The 15,201-nt window shown below is 38.4% G+C and overlaps 1 protein-coding gene across 1 annotated transcript in view; it reads right to left on the bottom strand.

Moving 5' to 3' along the window:
- The window catches only part of anks1b (ankyrin repeat and sterile alpha motif domain containing 1B), an 809,329-nt gene that overhangs the window by 61,129 nt on the left and 732,999 nt on the right, over nt 1-15,201 (bottom strand). Inside the window, exons 17-18 of the mRNA XM_078553447.1 lie at nt 10,221-10,319; nt 7,383-7,535 (exon numbers count right to left, since the gene is read on the bottom strand). Of these exons, the coding sequence (XP_078409573.1) occupies nt 7,383-7,535; nt 10,221-10,319 (252 nt within the window). The remainder of the gene's footprint in view (nt 1-7,382; nt 7,536-10,220; nt 10,320-15,201) is intronic.

The raw sequence follows: 15,201 nt of genomic DNA, 5'->3' as shown, positions 1-15,201 counted from the left end.
CTGCCGTTAACAAGTCTATCAATTCTCCACCAGCAGAGACTTTCTCGACTGCATCAGTGTTTTTTTGCAGTCGCGTTCTTTATGGATATTCTGCCACATAGGGAGTCAAGCTGCTGCACTCTGATTCACAATCCAGATGACTGGATACCTTTGCTTACAGCGACAGTAAGGGAGGCAATGTATTCATTATAGTTTTTTTTCTGGCTTCCAGCCGCAACTACATTTAATGTCTTAAAAGCTTGATTACTTTGATGGAGCAAGAAGCATCATTTCCCCATCCCCAAAGAAAATCTCTCAGCATCTGAAAGATATACTGTGAATAACCCACAACAAGGGCCATCAATTCTACAGCTGCCAAAAAACCAACTTCCCGCAAACATGCCTCAAATGGTGGACAATTTAAGTGCTTTCACAGCCAGTGTAAGGACAACCGAACAGCACAGATTGTTGCACGGCTGAAATAGCTTGCCTCCCACAGCCAATTAAGACACCCGAAAGGATTGCATTAGTTTAATAGATGCATGCATGAAGTGCTGACAATTCCCAGTGACCCTTTCATAGGATAATACAGGAGAGAGAGATGTGATAGAGAAGAAATTGACTATTTTGTTTATAATAAGACATGGAGGTTGGTTGGAACACTGCCATTTTCACAAACCTAGCCAAGTTAGGAGCTAAACCTTTTCATTTTGCGCAGAGAGCAATTCAGAAAGACTGGACAGTCAAATGCTGTAAATTGGGAAGGAATTTTCTAATGAAAGAATGTTCTTTGCTATGCTACAATTACCATAGCAACATCCAGCTGTCATAGCAACCATTTACTGATTCTCCATTTTAAAATACGCCTATGAGATCTAATAGTTGCTGTCAATGTTAAGCGCGATTGATTTTAACTCTGGATAATACTCTTCTTTCAAATACGAGATAGTGAGCTGCATTTTTAACTATACATGTACCATACCTTGTCAAAAGACTCGATACATTCTTGATGCCACTAATACTTATGTGGATCCAATACCACATATAAACATATGGAATAAATTAGCAGTGAAAGAGATTGAAGATAGTAGTTTTTGACAGGATCAAGAGATAACTTGATTTGTTTCTGGAAATGGAGAGATATTGTAAGGCTGATAATGAAATAAAAACGGTGGGCTTGTTAGATTAAAACATTCTCAGCAGCTTCAGACAGTTTGTCTGTTTCTTCTCTGTATCCAACTTCTTAAAATTGGAATTTTATTGAATATTTTCACGTATTTGAAGAGATGGACTTGTTTGATTGTGAAGATGTAACACAGTAGGCAATCAACCACCCATAGTCATTTAAAAGACTTAGCTATTTTGTAACCTCTCTGGAACTGAACAAACAGGTCTGCTGTAAGTTTTATTAGGTACCTGAGCTGCAAAATTTTATCAACAGCGATTTTGAGGTCTTTCCAAGGTTTTATGACTCTCTAGGATAAAGGGGCTTTTCTGAGAAAATGTTCAAAAGCACTTGACAAGAAAGTGCAAGGCAATGAGCAACAAATCATGATGCACAGCAAAGTGTTAATGCAATTGACCTTTGCTTAAAAAATCGTACACACAGATGGGGGCTTGATTTCCAATTTTGAGTCAGGAACCTGACCCCCGGATCATAACCAAGTCCCAAACCCCACGCAGCCTCTGCATCATTTTAAACACAATTTTAAAATTTGGATCTCCTAATTGGGCTGGAGGTGAGCTTGGCACCTAATTAGTGACAATGGGCACTGCCAGAAGGCAGGAACTGATTCCAAAGAACAACACTCACAGGCAGACTGCAACCATGACTGGGCGTGTCGGTGCTTTGCAGAATCGAGCAGGCCGGAGATCAGAGGGCCAGCAGCTCATGGCTCGGATAAGTGGCCAATCAGTCAATGAAAAGGTACTAGACCCGCTCTGTGTGACTATCCCCCTTTTCCCCCAACAATTTTACTTCAGCAGAAACATCACATAGTCACTCCCCACAGCAGTGCATTAATATGCACTAGACTGTACATTTTTCCCAATCGGCAATTTGAAAATTTCCTTCTGGCCCTCCCCAGCCCGTTAACTAATCTTCAAGGAGCTTAATGGGCCATTAATTGCAGGTGACCGGCTCCCCAGTGCCCCTCTCCTGCCCTCACATCTATAGTACCCAAACCAATATGGCATCAGGTGTGTTGCCCATGTTTTTCAGGTGGGAGGTTGGACTGTTAAATTGGACCTTTCTGCACCCATTTTCCACCTGCAATATATGCACACCAGGGTCCAATCTCATCCCCATAATCTTTCATCCAATGGAAGTCTGCTTCTAGCTAAACTAAAATCATACCTCTTCGGAACTGGAACAATTCATTTGCTTTGTTACTTTCATTAAGTATTTCATATTTAGCACATTTTCCTTGTATACCTAACAGCAAACTATTCATGATATATTTTTCAAATTCTATCACATATCTGCTAAAACAACGATTCAAATTTGCAAGATTTCTTGAAGTATTCACAGATACAAGTCCACTTTAAAATGAATTGAAAGGTATTTATAAATAAATTCAAAACGTCTACAATTTGTAATTGCCTTAAGAATTATCTTAATGCATTTTAATTCTGAAAAATATTGTTGGCTTTATCTTGTACAACAGGCACATAATTTTAATTATCAGCCATCTATTTGCTCACATCAGTAAATATAGAGTACATGCATGATATCACATACACGAAGAAACCAAAATGGCCAAAGCACAGGCTCTCTTCCAGCAGCCCCAGGCCAATGCCACTTTCTGTTCTGAGAAAAAGAAATAGCCCATGTACTCGACTAATAATTTGATATGATCTGACACATGGAAATGGTTGGGACAGAAATGTGTGTAAATTCAGCTTAAATCACCTGAATATAAATTGAATGTAATCCCCAGTGAAAAGACAGTATAGAACTTTAAGAACTAAAATTGCACATATTATCATTTTTTCTCTCTAGTATTGATCACAAATTACATCCTTCTGTACCCAAAATGACTCCATTATTTCACATCACTGAACCAATCAATTGTACTTCCTATTAGTTTCTCAGTTACTTGGGCAACTGCACCACCAAGTGCTCAAATAAGATAGTACTATGTTAATGCAAGATATTGGTCTCACATAAACTGAACATGCTACATATTCAACTATACATTTGGTAAACACCATTCAATTTGTTGTTAGTCTGGATTTACAAACACCAAAGAAGGATGCCTCATATTTAAACTTGTTAACAATGGAATCGTTACCACAGGCAGGATGTTCATCTCAGTCAGAACTGTTTAGAGAAATAGTCAAAATAATTTTGGCAAGTTTATATCTTTTTTGATGCATTATTCTTGGTTGATAGTTGAAAAATGATGAAACAGAAGTCTCCTTTGGAGAACAAGTTCATTCATATTTTCCGGTATACTTGAAGTTATGACACATAGGGGGGAAAAATTTGTTTGCTTCAAGTGACGCCATGCAGAGTTAGCTCAGTAACCCGGGGACAGGCAGCAGCTCACTCAGTGTTCCTCAATGATATTGATGAAGGATGCTGTGTGGGCCCGCAGTGCTGCCTGCCCCAGGGGAACCGGCGCAAGTCTGAGTGAACAAATTTCCCCCAAGATTGTTTACAGATTCTTTATTAATTTAAAATATGAACATCTTCTGTGTCATGCACACAGGGTATATTTAGTCCACTGCAAAACGCAGCAAAATATATCAATGGAAATGAAAATCATGTGGCTCTATAATGGGTCAACAGGCAATATGTTTTGCCAGTGTACCACCCAAGCATTGAAGGTGAAAATTACCCCCTAGGATGATCAGTTCTACTTCAATTACCACTTATTTTGAGGCAGGCACATTTTGATACTGAAGCATACTATTCTAATATTATATAATGTGCAATAAGACCAAGCAATACATGAAATGAGATATAGTGGAGGCATATAGCCAGAGTTTACAGAACCAGCCAGTTTTGCTTCTCACCAACAACTATTCAAAAAAGCACAAAGTTGCAAATCCAAATTTTTATTCAAAATAAAGAAATTCTGCATATGCCTATCATCCTGCCAATTTTCATTAGATCACAAAACAAATATAAATCAGGTGGCTCTTTGGTCTATCTTAGCCCTTCCATCTAGAAAAGCTTAGGTTCAACATCACACCATTCAATTATCTTTAAATTGACTCTAAGGCATGTGTTTTCACTACCTCATCAGAAGTTCATTCCAAGTGTGTTAATCAGTTTTTGTGAAAGAATATCCTGGTATCAGTGTTAAAATGTATCTTCTACCATCTAAACCTCTTGTTTCCTTATTTCATTTTCATGGCTCATTCTGTAGTAGTGCTTGCATTTACCTTTCCCAGATCGTTTAATATCTTATCCACCTCACTAAACTCTTGTGTCATTTGTCTTCTTTTCCCTTTCCTTCACCTCTTTTAGGGATACTAGGTAAGCTAGCAACACTGAAGGCTCTAGGGAACAGTCTTGTGGTTTGTTTCTCTTTGTGCCACCTCCAGGGATTGAACGTTTCTCGTGTCTCATTTGATCCCTTTGGATTTAATATCATCACTATTTGGTTATCGTGTCATCACAAAACATCTCGCGCATTCAAGCAGAATGCTCATTTTATAACTTCAAACATGCACTCCAAGTACCTTTGCATAAGCATTCCGTGCTCGCCTTCGTATCATACTGGCTGGCATGATCCACCCTGTCCAGTCCGACACAGTCCCCGGCTGGACCAACCACAACAACATCCTTCTGGTCCTGGAACTGATCCACCATTCCCAGAGGGCTGCTCTGTCAAGCACCATCATTTCCCTAATCAGGGTAGGCATTTGACAGAGTGGATCCTGAATGCTTATTCCGGACTCCGTGGGCTTCTGGGTCCGGCCCACATTTTGTTGCTCAGATCCGACTTCTGTACATTGCCATATGGTGTCTGATAAAAGTGACTGGATCTTTGACAACCCCTTCCTTAATTTTGGGAGAGGAGTGTGTCAGGGAATCCTCATGTCTGGGCAACTATACACCTTTGACATGAAGCCTCTTGTAGGACGGGTTGCCAGAATGGCTCTGTGCAATCAGATATAAAGGTTGTCCTCTTAGCGTATGCAATAATGTGCTTCACATGGTCATGGATCCCACTGGCATGTGAGTTTACTCTGCTTGATCCTCCGCTAGGATTGGCTGAGATGAATGTTCTGGATATCTGGTTGCTTAATGGGAGATGGACTCCCGTCCCAGATGAGCTCTAGCTTTTTGCTTGGAGCACCACTTACCTCCTGTACCTAGAAATCTGCCTTAGGCAGCTGAAGAAGCCTGGCCGGTGTAAGTCACCGTTTATCTAGGGGTAAGACCTGCTCCAAGTGCTATCTTACATGGGTTGAGTGCTCGACATAAACCAACTGGTGACCGCTATGCTATGGTACTGTTGGTCACTTTAATCCCTGCTCGAGTTTCTTACCAAGATTCAGAGGAAGCTTATCAATTTCTTCTGGCTCTGAGTCTCCCATTTAGAGAGGGCAGCTGATGTGCATTCTACCTTTAGAGCCTGCAAAGATGCCTGTGTGTCAAGCATCGTCCTGGATGGCATGAACTGACGATGTTTTCTTCTGTCAGATACATGGTCTGAAGTTATATACAGCTCCCATTTGTTAATTTGCATGGCATCTTTCATGCAGTCTTGCAGGAGCTGCCTGTCTTTCGCTGGAATCTAACCAGGGTCTGGAATATGGTTGCTTCCTGTCAGAGCTTTCCGTTATTTAGAACGACAGACATTCTAAGGGAACTGCTGCTTAGGAAACCACAGCTCAGCATGGCCAACTTTAGGTGCACATGGCTGGCAGACAGGAGGGGCCGTGGCTGCCAAGGTGACCAGAGCCGGGGACCTATTGAATGGCGGGATGGCTCCAGAGGTTTTGGCAGCCCGAATGTCCTAACGCTACACCCAGCTCGCCGCCTCGCCATCCTGATGCTACATGCGAAACCCAGCCCTGACTTCACTGTATGCATTGTGAAAACTCAAGTTTGTGGAGTGATCCTATCTGAACTGATTCCTGGACCCTTAATACCCAGTACCCAGGGGCACCTTCCCAGCATGATTGGGAATCTAGGGAGTCTTGCACCGAGCAGTTCCATGAAACAAGTTTTTAAGCCATATCATGGACCCAGTGGTGGCCAATAGCTTTTAGTGGCCTGAGTGAGTCAGTGTCTCACATTAACAACAAGTGCAGGAGGCTGCAGCCCCTATCTGGTAACCAGAAGGGGCTGCTCTTCAACTTCTGGCTCCACTTTATTCCAACACTCTAGATCTTTGCCCACCTGGCGTGGGGACTGGGAACAGACAATTCTGAGGACTTTCTCATGGGTCTGGTCAAGGTGGCTGTCCACAGATCCAGGTTGGATGTGGCCCGTGGGTGCGGTTGCTCTGGTTGCCTGTCTGTCTCCCTTCCATGGCCACATCTACACCTGGGTGGCCAAGGAGAAGCAGCATGTGGTGCCCACAAATATATCTGAGGCAGGGACTGGAGTGTCCAGAGCAATAATATTATTTAACTTACAAATTTCCTCTGTTTTATACCACTTTAAAGGGGGCACTTTTTAATGACGGACAGGCCAAATTGTACCTCCTTATTGTTTAATTAAAGAAAAGGCATAAAATTCTGCCTATGGGACTGTTTAACTTTTAATGCAAATGCAAACTAATTTAAGCATTTTGATACTGTTATACAATTATAATAATAAACTAAGATGAACTGAAAAATTCCAATTAGAGGTGAGTTTTGTGGAAGCAATACTGTCATAAAGTTTCTAATAATTCTGACTACTGAAAGGTCTCACAATAGCAAATACTTTTTACAAAAGATGCTGTATATCAAAAATTAATGTTCTTTACATCCCTAAAATGAAAAAGAAAACAAAAAAATACCAGTGACTTAAAAGAGATGAAAATACAAAAAATCTGTATGTTTCCCACATGAGCTAACAATACAATTTCCCCATGTCTGAACTTATACCGTCTATGACAAGATCTGATTAATAATTTCTCAGCAGAAACTTTGGCAAGTTCCAGAAAATAAACTATATCCTAAATAACGTGACAATTTTAACCACGGGGTGAAGGCAAACGTGTAGCAGTAGAAATTGATGAGTTCATCTAATTCGAGCATAGCAGCAAGCAAGACTGACACTGCATAGAGATAAGGTGCATTCAAGACAAGTGATTTATACAGGCTTACTTTGCTATCTCATTTCAACTTCCTCAGTGAGCCATGAGGTTCTGTTAAAGCACAACCCTTCAGAATTTAAATCTCTTCAGCACTAATCGTTTATTTTCAAGGCATCACACAAATCATGAACTTACATTAATGAGTTCAATTTCCCACAGCTTTTTCACGAGATCCATTGATGTATAACCATTTGCCAGAAAGGTCTTGATGTAATCATTCAGCTCTAAAGAATCTAACCAGTCGGCCACAGATGTTGGACTGTTCGTATCATATCCAATAACTTTAACCTGAAATGAGGAAGAAAAATACATATGTAAAAGATGCTCAGAATTATGCACGGAGGGCTTGTTATTTTTCACGGGACCTCATGGTGGGATCCTGCTCTAAGTACTGTCAAATTTGATTAATTCCAAAAGATTAGAAAAATCAGCATGTTAAGATTATAGCTGTTTGGTGGACCCCTGCAGAATATCTACATCCTAATAATGTCACTTATTATAGCTTATGATTTTCCACTAAATAACATTTGCTATATCTAGACATGGCAGCTAATCATGCAGTTATTACAGCACCACAGAACATATTAAAATTCCTATTAAACATTGTGACAGAATTAATCATTATGTACAAATATTTTGTAGGGAGCGCAGTTGATAGATTTTAAAATTTGATGGTCTGTACACCCCAGTACAGTTGGGTTTAGAACACTTTCCATATACATTCTGATAATGTAGTTGGGCACAATGTCTTATGAGGAAAGGTTGGACAGGTTGGGCTCGTATCCACTGGAGTTTAGAAGAGTAAGAGGTGACTTAGTCGAAACCTTTAAGATCCTGAGGGGTCTTGACAGAGTGGATGTGGAGAGGATGTCTCCTCTTGTGGGAGAATCTAGAATATAGGTCACGGTTTAAAAATAAGGGGTCGCTCATTTAAGACAGAGATAAGGAGAAATTTTTTCTCTCAGAGGGTCGTGAGTCTTAGGAACCCTCTTCCTTAAAAGGCAGTGGAAGCAGAGTCTTTGAATAATTTTAAGGCAGAGCTGGATAGCTTCTTGATTAACAAGGGGGTGAAAGGTTATCGGGGATAGGTGGGAGGTTACAATCATTATCTTATTGAATGGCGAAGCAGGCTTGAGGGGCCAAGTGGCTTACTCCAGTTCCATGTTTGTATGTTCCTAAGTCGCCTAAATATGCTTTTGGACGTCTCTCTACAGTATAGATGTATATGAAAAATATCAGCTAATATATTCAATTTACATTAAGAATTAAATATCTCCACTGTTTTATCAGGCAATACATTTAACCTAGTCATTACAGGTGGAGAATCATCTGCTCATTACTAGTCCTTTATAAAAATATTACTGTAAGAAGTAAGTGGAATGTCTGTGTTGCATTTATTTTGTGAAACATATTAACTTTTAAATTGCCAGAGGAGTGTTGAAATGATGGACTACCAGGGTCAGTATATTTCAACCTTACAAACCGTGATAGTGTCTCAAATACCAACATATATACATATACATATATATATATATAATGTAATGTCAGATTAATAATGCAGTAATAAACTACCCCAAAATACGCATATATATATAAACACACATATATATGCGTATTTTGGGGTAGTTTATTACTGCATTATCAATCTGACATTACAAATTAAACACTTGAAATAATATTTCAAATGATTAAACACTGTTACTTTTTATTCAATTGTCTCCACATTTTGCCTTTTTCCCTTTCCCCCATTTTCTCTCATCTACTTCTGTCACCATCCAATCTGGAGATGGAACAATCAGAAAAAATGTTTTTGATTGACTAACAACTGATTTTAAAGACTAACTTTTTATACAATCAAATCCTAAAAGTGTAGAAATTGATCATTTGCATCACAGAAGTGATCACTGCAACATTTAAGTAGGATCACTCTAGTATTTATTTAAAAGGAGTTCAGAGTATAATTTAAACTAACTAAAGCTATGAGGCAAGTGACTAGCAGAGAGCCAACATCGACATGACAGGTCCTTCTGTACTGTAACCATTCTATGATAGTCTAAAAAGGTTGGCACTTTTACTGTCATTAGGAAAATGGTGCGAGTTGAGGAAATATCACTCAATGAAACAGAATAGACATTATTGGGAGCTTATCCTAAATTTATTTACGATAGCTCATTTCCTTGTCATAATTTAATAAATTTTACCATCTGTCATCAGGTTAAAACTTGTCTCAAGTTCCTTGAGCCAGCTTATTTGATCTAAACTGGTCATTAACGCATTTGTAATTATTTTGGTTTCACACTACTTCATATAAACTCATTCCTGGATTGCTGACTGTTACCAGTGCCTATAACCACTGCTGCCAAGAAGTGATTTAACATGAGCGAAGAACCACCCATTAATAATTTATATATGTACCTCTTGACAGAGGATATTAAATAACTTGTATCTCCTAATTATATAGCACAAATGCATTTAGATAGATTTGCATCTCAAATTGAACTGATTCATTGTTAAATGAATTGGTTCAAGTCATACATAGTTTTAATATTTACATATGGTACATACATTTTTAAAACAACACATTAGAGCAATGAAATATCAATTGTATCCCTACTGAAACAAAACTAAAAAACAGAATAAACTAGTAATGCCTAATCTAGTCATTTGTAATTCCATTTACACAAAAAAGTGACTGGATAACTTAGCACAGGAGTTGAATAATTTCTCTCTGTGCTTGTTATGGAGTTGGTATAATGGAAATGGTAGTTCCCACTGAATGAAGTAGAGCAACATGCTTATACATGTTCTACCTGGTCAAGATCACAGAGGTGGGAGATTTCACATAAGCTGTGTAATGAACATGAGAACACAAAACTCAAATTAATTGGATATTTCCAAACTGAATTAGTTCTCCACATGATTTAATGTAATTTCAGGAAGTTTTCCCCTTGTAGACATCATACCACAACTTACCCGAGGTAGGCCACGAACTGCCTGGAGGATTCGTTGTCTATGTGAAGAGTTAAGGATGCCTATTTCCAACAAATCCTGATCTTCCACTACGTTGCTTCCCTAGAAAGAGAAACCAAAAAAAGGGAAAAATTATATTATTCCCACAATCCAAATGTGATTGCAATGATCTGATAAACATCTTCACTGTATGCACAGGAGTAGCATTCTATAGTAAGCAGCAGGTGAACTGTGGCTATCAAATAGTTTGGGATCAAAGAATGAAACCTATTGTAAACAAAATAAAGGAAGCAGAAGTAGCAAACCGGCTTTCCACAGACCTTATTGATTCTACGCACAAAAAAGAAGACACTTCCTTTTAACCTGAAACAGTCAGTTCCGAAGTTTACAACTATGGTCAATAGTACACAGCATGACACAACCATCCAGTAGTTCAACTGTAGTGCCATTCTGTTAACATATGTTTCTTTTATTAAAATGCCATCTCTGCCCTGGGAAGGGGCCTTAAACCATATTTTTTTCAGGAATTAAATGCCAATATTTGGCTAATTATTCTAAAGAAAGTTAGTGCTGCATGCATATATGTTCATTCCATGGTGTCATTTCTACAGATATTCACAGATTACTGTAGGATAAGTAAATCTTTTTAACTGTTTGTATTTTTATACTGTGTGTTATGAATTCCTTTTTATATGCATTTTGTATTTTGTCTGAATTCCTGGCAGATGAAGGGTTAATTTTAGGTGTGTGAGGACGTATACTCCATTTAAATTGAGTTAGATTGAAGTCACACTGTAACAGGGATTTATGGTGTGAACTGATAGCGTAAATAGAAAAGGGAAGTAGGGACAGATGTCCGAATTATGTTACCAGTTGTAATCTGCTTTGAAATGTATAGATCAATGGACTTTGGAGCTATAACTAATGGGGTGTAAGGGTTATTGTGTCCGGCAAATAATAATATAGGGAAAAGTTAATGATGGGCTACTTAGGAGTTAAAGATATCCTGTTTGGGTTGTGACCACAGGGTCTGTGACCATTGACAAATGGAATAATAAGATCAAAGTACGACAGCAATATTGGAACACAGTAAAAGCCCTGGCCGCAGAGGATAAAAAACAGACAGCAAAATGAGATTCGGTTCATAAATTTCAAGGCGGCACAAATTTCAAGAAGACACAGGGTGAGAAAAGAAGGCCAGGAGTCAAGAGCCATTTGTGCCACTAGCATCGGTGGAAAGCAAGTACTAACCGAACTAGGAAGCAACACGACACATTTTCCACTGTTTCACCAATTATCTGTAAGGTAGTCCTGAATAATCAAAGGATGTTGATTTTGTGCAACAATATTGAATTTTAAAACTGTCAGAATATTAAGAGAAGAAAATAGGAAGACAAATGTGATTTGTACTTTAATGATCAAATAATGAAAGAAAGACAGGCTTGCATTTATGTAGCAACTTCCATAGCCTCGGGATGTTCTCAAAGTGCTATACAGCCAATGAAGTACTTTTGAAGTGTAGTCACTGTTGTAAAATAGGAAATGCAGCAGCTAATTTGCACACAACAAACTCCTGCAAACAGCAATGTGACAAAGACCAGATAATCTGTTCTTTTTAATGATGTTGATTGAGGGATAAATATTGGCCTGGACAAGAGTAACACTCCTGCTCTTCTTTGAAATAGTGCCATGGGAATTTTTACACCCACCTGAGGGAGCAGACAGGACCATAGTTTAATGCCTCGTCTGAAAGTCAGCGGTTCTGAGGGTGCATCACTTCCTCAGTGCAGTGCTGGAATGGTGGCCTAGAGTTTTGTGCTCAAGTTCTGGAATGGAACTTGAACTCAGAGGCAAGTGTGCTACCAATTGAGACATAGTTGACATGGCCTGGTCACCTACTTACTGTTTTACATACCATTCGATGAAGTGCAGGATTTAAAGCAACATAGAATTTTGATTTGAACACTAATATTCTACCTTGGGCCTGAAAAGAGTAGATGGATTTTCATGATCCATACAGTGGATGGCTGTTGTTTTGCTGTAATTTTTTTCAGCTATATCAAATGTAAACAATATAATCTTCAATTCATATTGAAGAATAAAACGTGTCCAGGGGTAGTGCAAAACTGGTGATAACAAATTGACAGTCCATTGGCTTTCCATTGAAGTCAAATGAAGAAGAAAGTTGGGCTTTTAAATTTTAATATTGTTGTACAAACTCAACATCCTTAGAATATTGAGGATTCATTATTGCCCATCTTCCACAATTGCCCAAAGTGAATTTATATTCTCCACTGATTGTAATGTTAGACTGATATTTGGAATTTACCATTGGTTACCATCAGAGGTCAGGAAGAATTTTTTCATAATCTCTTGTTCTTGAAATGTTCACATTTCCCTCAGTGCATAAGTTTAAATGAAAATATACAGCAAACAGGGTGTATTGAAAGGAGCAGATTCAGAGTGCTGAATAGTCATATCCACTTTCATTCTTATATCGTTAAAAACGTAATAACTCTTAACCCTGTCTAGTGCCACTGTCCACATTTGCAGTACTCATGTGAAACTAAAATATTAAAATTTGCATACGTGAAGAAAGTAACATCATTCAGCATTCCAGAATTCACCTAGATGCATACTGGATACTTTACCATAGAGCATCTTACCAGTGAAATTCCATTGTGCATTCACTCCCATAAAGGATCATCATAACTCATTACTCCTAGGTTGTGGATCTTTCACAATTATGAAATAACTGTCATAACTCAGATCAACTGTCAACTAATTATTATCTGGAGAATTTGATATCAGGAGGTGCTAATGGTCTTTGATGTTAGTTTCAGAGAAAGCATAGGCAGCACACTGGCCCCTCTAATGCTTCAACATGAAAATTACTATCAGCTCGGCTGAGTGGTAGTTCTCTTGCCTCTGAATAAGGCCTGTTAAGACCATCCCTACCCTAGAAGCTCCAGCATTAACATTAGCTAGATGTTTCAGTGTAATACTGGGTGAGTACTCCATTGTCAGAGGTGCTGTTTTTCCAATGAGATGTTAAATTAAGATCCAGTGTGCTTGTTCAGGTAAACATAAAGGATCCTGTGGCATTATTTGGAGAACAGCAGGAGAGATTTCCTGGTTGACAGCCAACATTTATCCCTTAGCAAACGGCATCAAAAAACTTGACTGGCCTTTTGCCAGTTTGTGGGATAATTAATTGGTCATGAAATACATTGGTAAAAGGTGCATTATTAATTCAATTCATTTATTCCTGATATTGCCATACCTCTATTATTGCCATACCTCTATTATTGCCATACCTCTTATTGCCATACCTCTATTATTGCCATACCTCTATTATTGCCATCATGGAAGGTATACATGCACCTAGTATGAGATGCCATTGCCAGTTGCTGTGCCTGTTACTGTTCTACTTCTGTGCATGATTCCTTTATATTTTGATCTCCTATTGAACTATCAGGTGCAATAATCCAGATATCGTAAACCTCACACACTACTGAAATCTTTGGAGCTATGCAGCATGGAAATCTAGATTACTGTGTGTTATGCTTCATGATATTTCAATCTGTGTATAATTTGTTTTGGAAAGTGCTTTGTTCTGCCTAATACCTTTGCTAATAGTTATCTTTTAACACAGTCAGCCACTAAATTATCACTAGCTGGATTTTTCCAAACCTGGGCATGACTGAATAAACCTATTACACTAAGGGTCTATTGGAACAATATTTCCTCAGGAAAATATTGAGATATAATAGATGAAGTCAGAACCCACATGGTGCAGCAACATTTAACCAAGCAAAAAAAAAGACAGATCAGAACTACACAGGTTGGATATAATAAGAACAGACATTGATGGGTAGCTTTTCAATCAATACCAAGAATATTGATTTTAGTAGTCAGTCTTACCTCCAAGAAACTAGAACTCATGACTTTTTCTCCAACCCCACAACTCTCTGATACATATGTGTTTTTCTAATTCTGGCTTGTTGTGCTTTCCAAATTGGTCCACCAATGATGGCCGTGCCTTCAGCTGCCTGGTCCCCAAGCTCTGGAATTCCCTTCCTTACACCTCTGCACCTCTCTGCCTCACTTCCTTCCTTTAAGACACTTCTTAAAACATACCTCTTTGACCAACCTTGTGGTTCCCTGTCCCAATATCTCCTATGTGTTTCAGTGTCATTTGTTTTACAGCGCTCCTGTGAAGCACCTTGGGACATTTCATTATGTTAAAGGTGCAATATAAATGTAAGTTGTTGTTGTTGTTTAGACATACCAAACATAGTGTAGATAAACAGGCCTATTCTGGCATTAAAGCATTAATTGACAAGATATCTTTAAATGAATTGAATTTTAAATATTTTCATGACTCCTACAATGGTTATATGTCTCACCTTTGCTTTGAAGCCAAATTATAGCTGTCATTCACTGTTGAATTCAAAAGTATTTCCTTAAAGTGCTCCCCATCAATACCCATTTCAGGACCAGGTCAATTTTGTAAGGGTCTTGTTTGCAGAACCCCGATGGAAAAAAAAAACACAAGCGAATTCTTCCTTTCTGCTCACAGCCAGACACACTATATTAACTTTCTCTGTCATTTAAAAGGATTTGACAATTAATGCTTATTAAGTAGTTGAACAGCAGAGAGGCCATTCTCCAGTCTCATCTCAAACTGGGATTAACATGTTTGGGCAAGCTTATTTTAGGTATTCTTCCAGCCCGCAGTAAACAAATTAAAGTGATCAAGTGATTACAGCCACAAGCTCCCATAAATAAATATTAACATAAAAGATGTTTTTAGGAAATGAGTTGGCATATGTAGGTTACACTCAAAAATATACAAGATAATAAAAATGTAAGCATATTAAGAAAACTGAAAAATAGCAAATTTATTTATTTTTAAAAAAAGGGGTTAGACAAAACATAAAATTACAGACATGCAAGCATTACTTTGACTGTGGCAAAATTA

This window comes from Cetorhinus maximus, chromosome 12, assembly GCF_964194155.1.
Source record: "Cetorhinus maximus chromosome 12, sCetMax3.hap1.1, whole genome shotgun sequence".
Lineage (NCBI taxonomy): Eukaryota > Metazoa > Chordata > Chondrichthyes > Lamniformes > Cetorhinidae > Cetorhinus > Cetorhinus maximus.
This window is presented reverse-complemented; position numbering and strand designations above follow the sequence as displayed.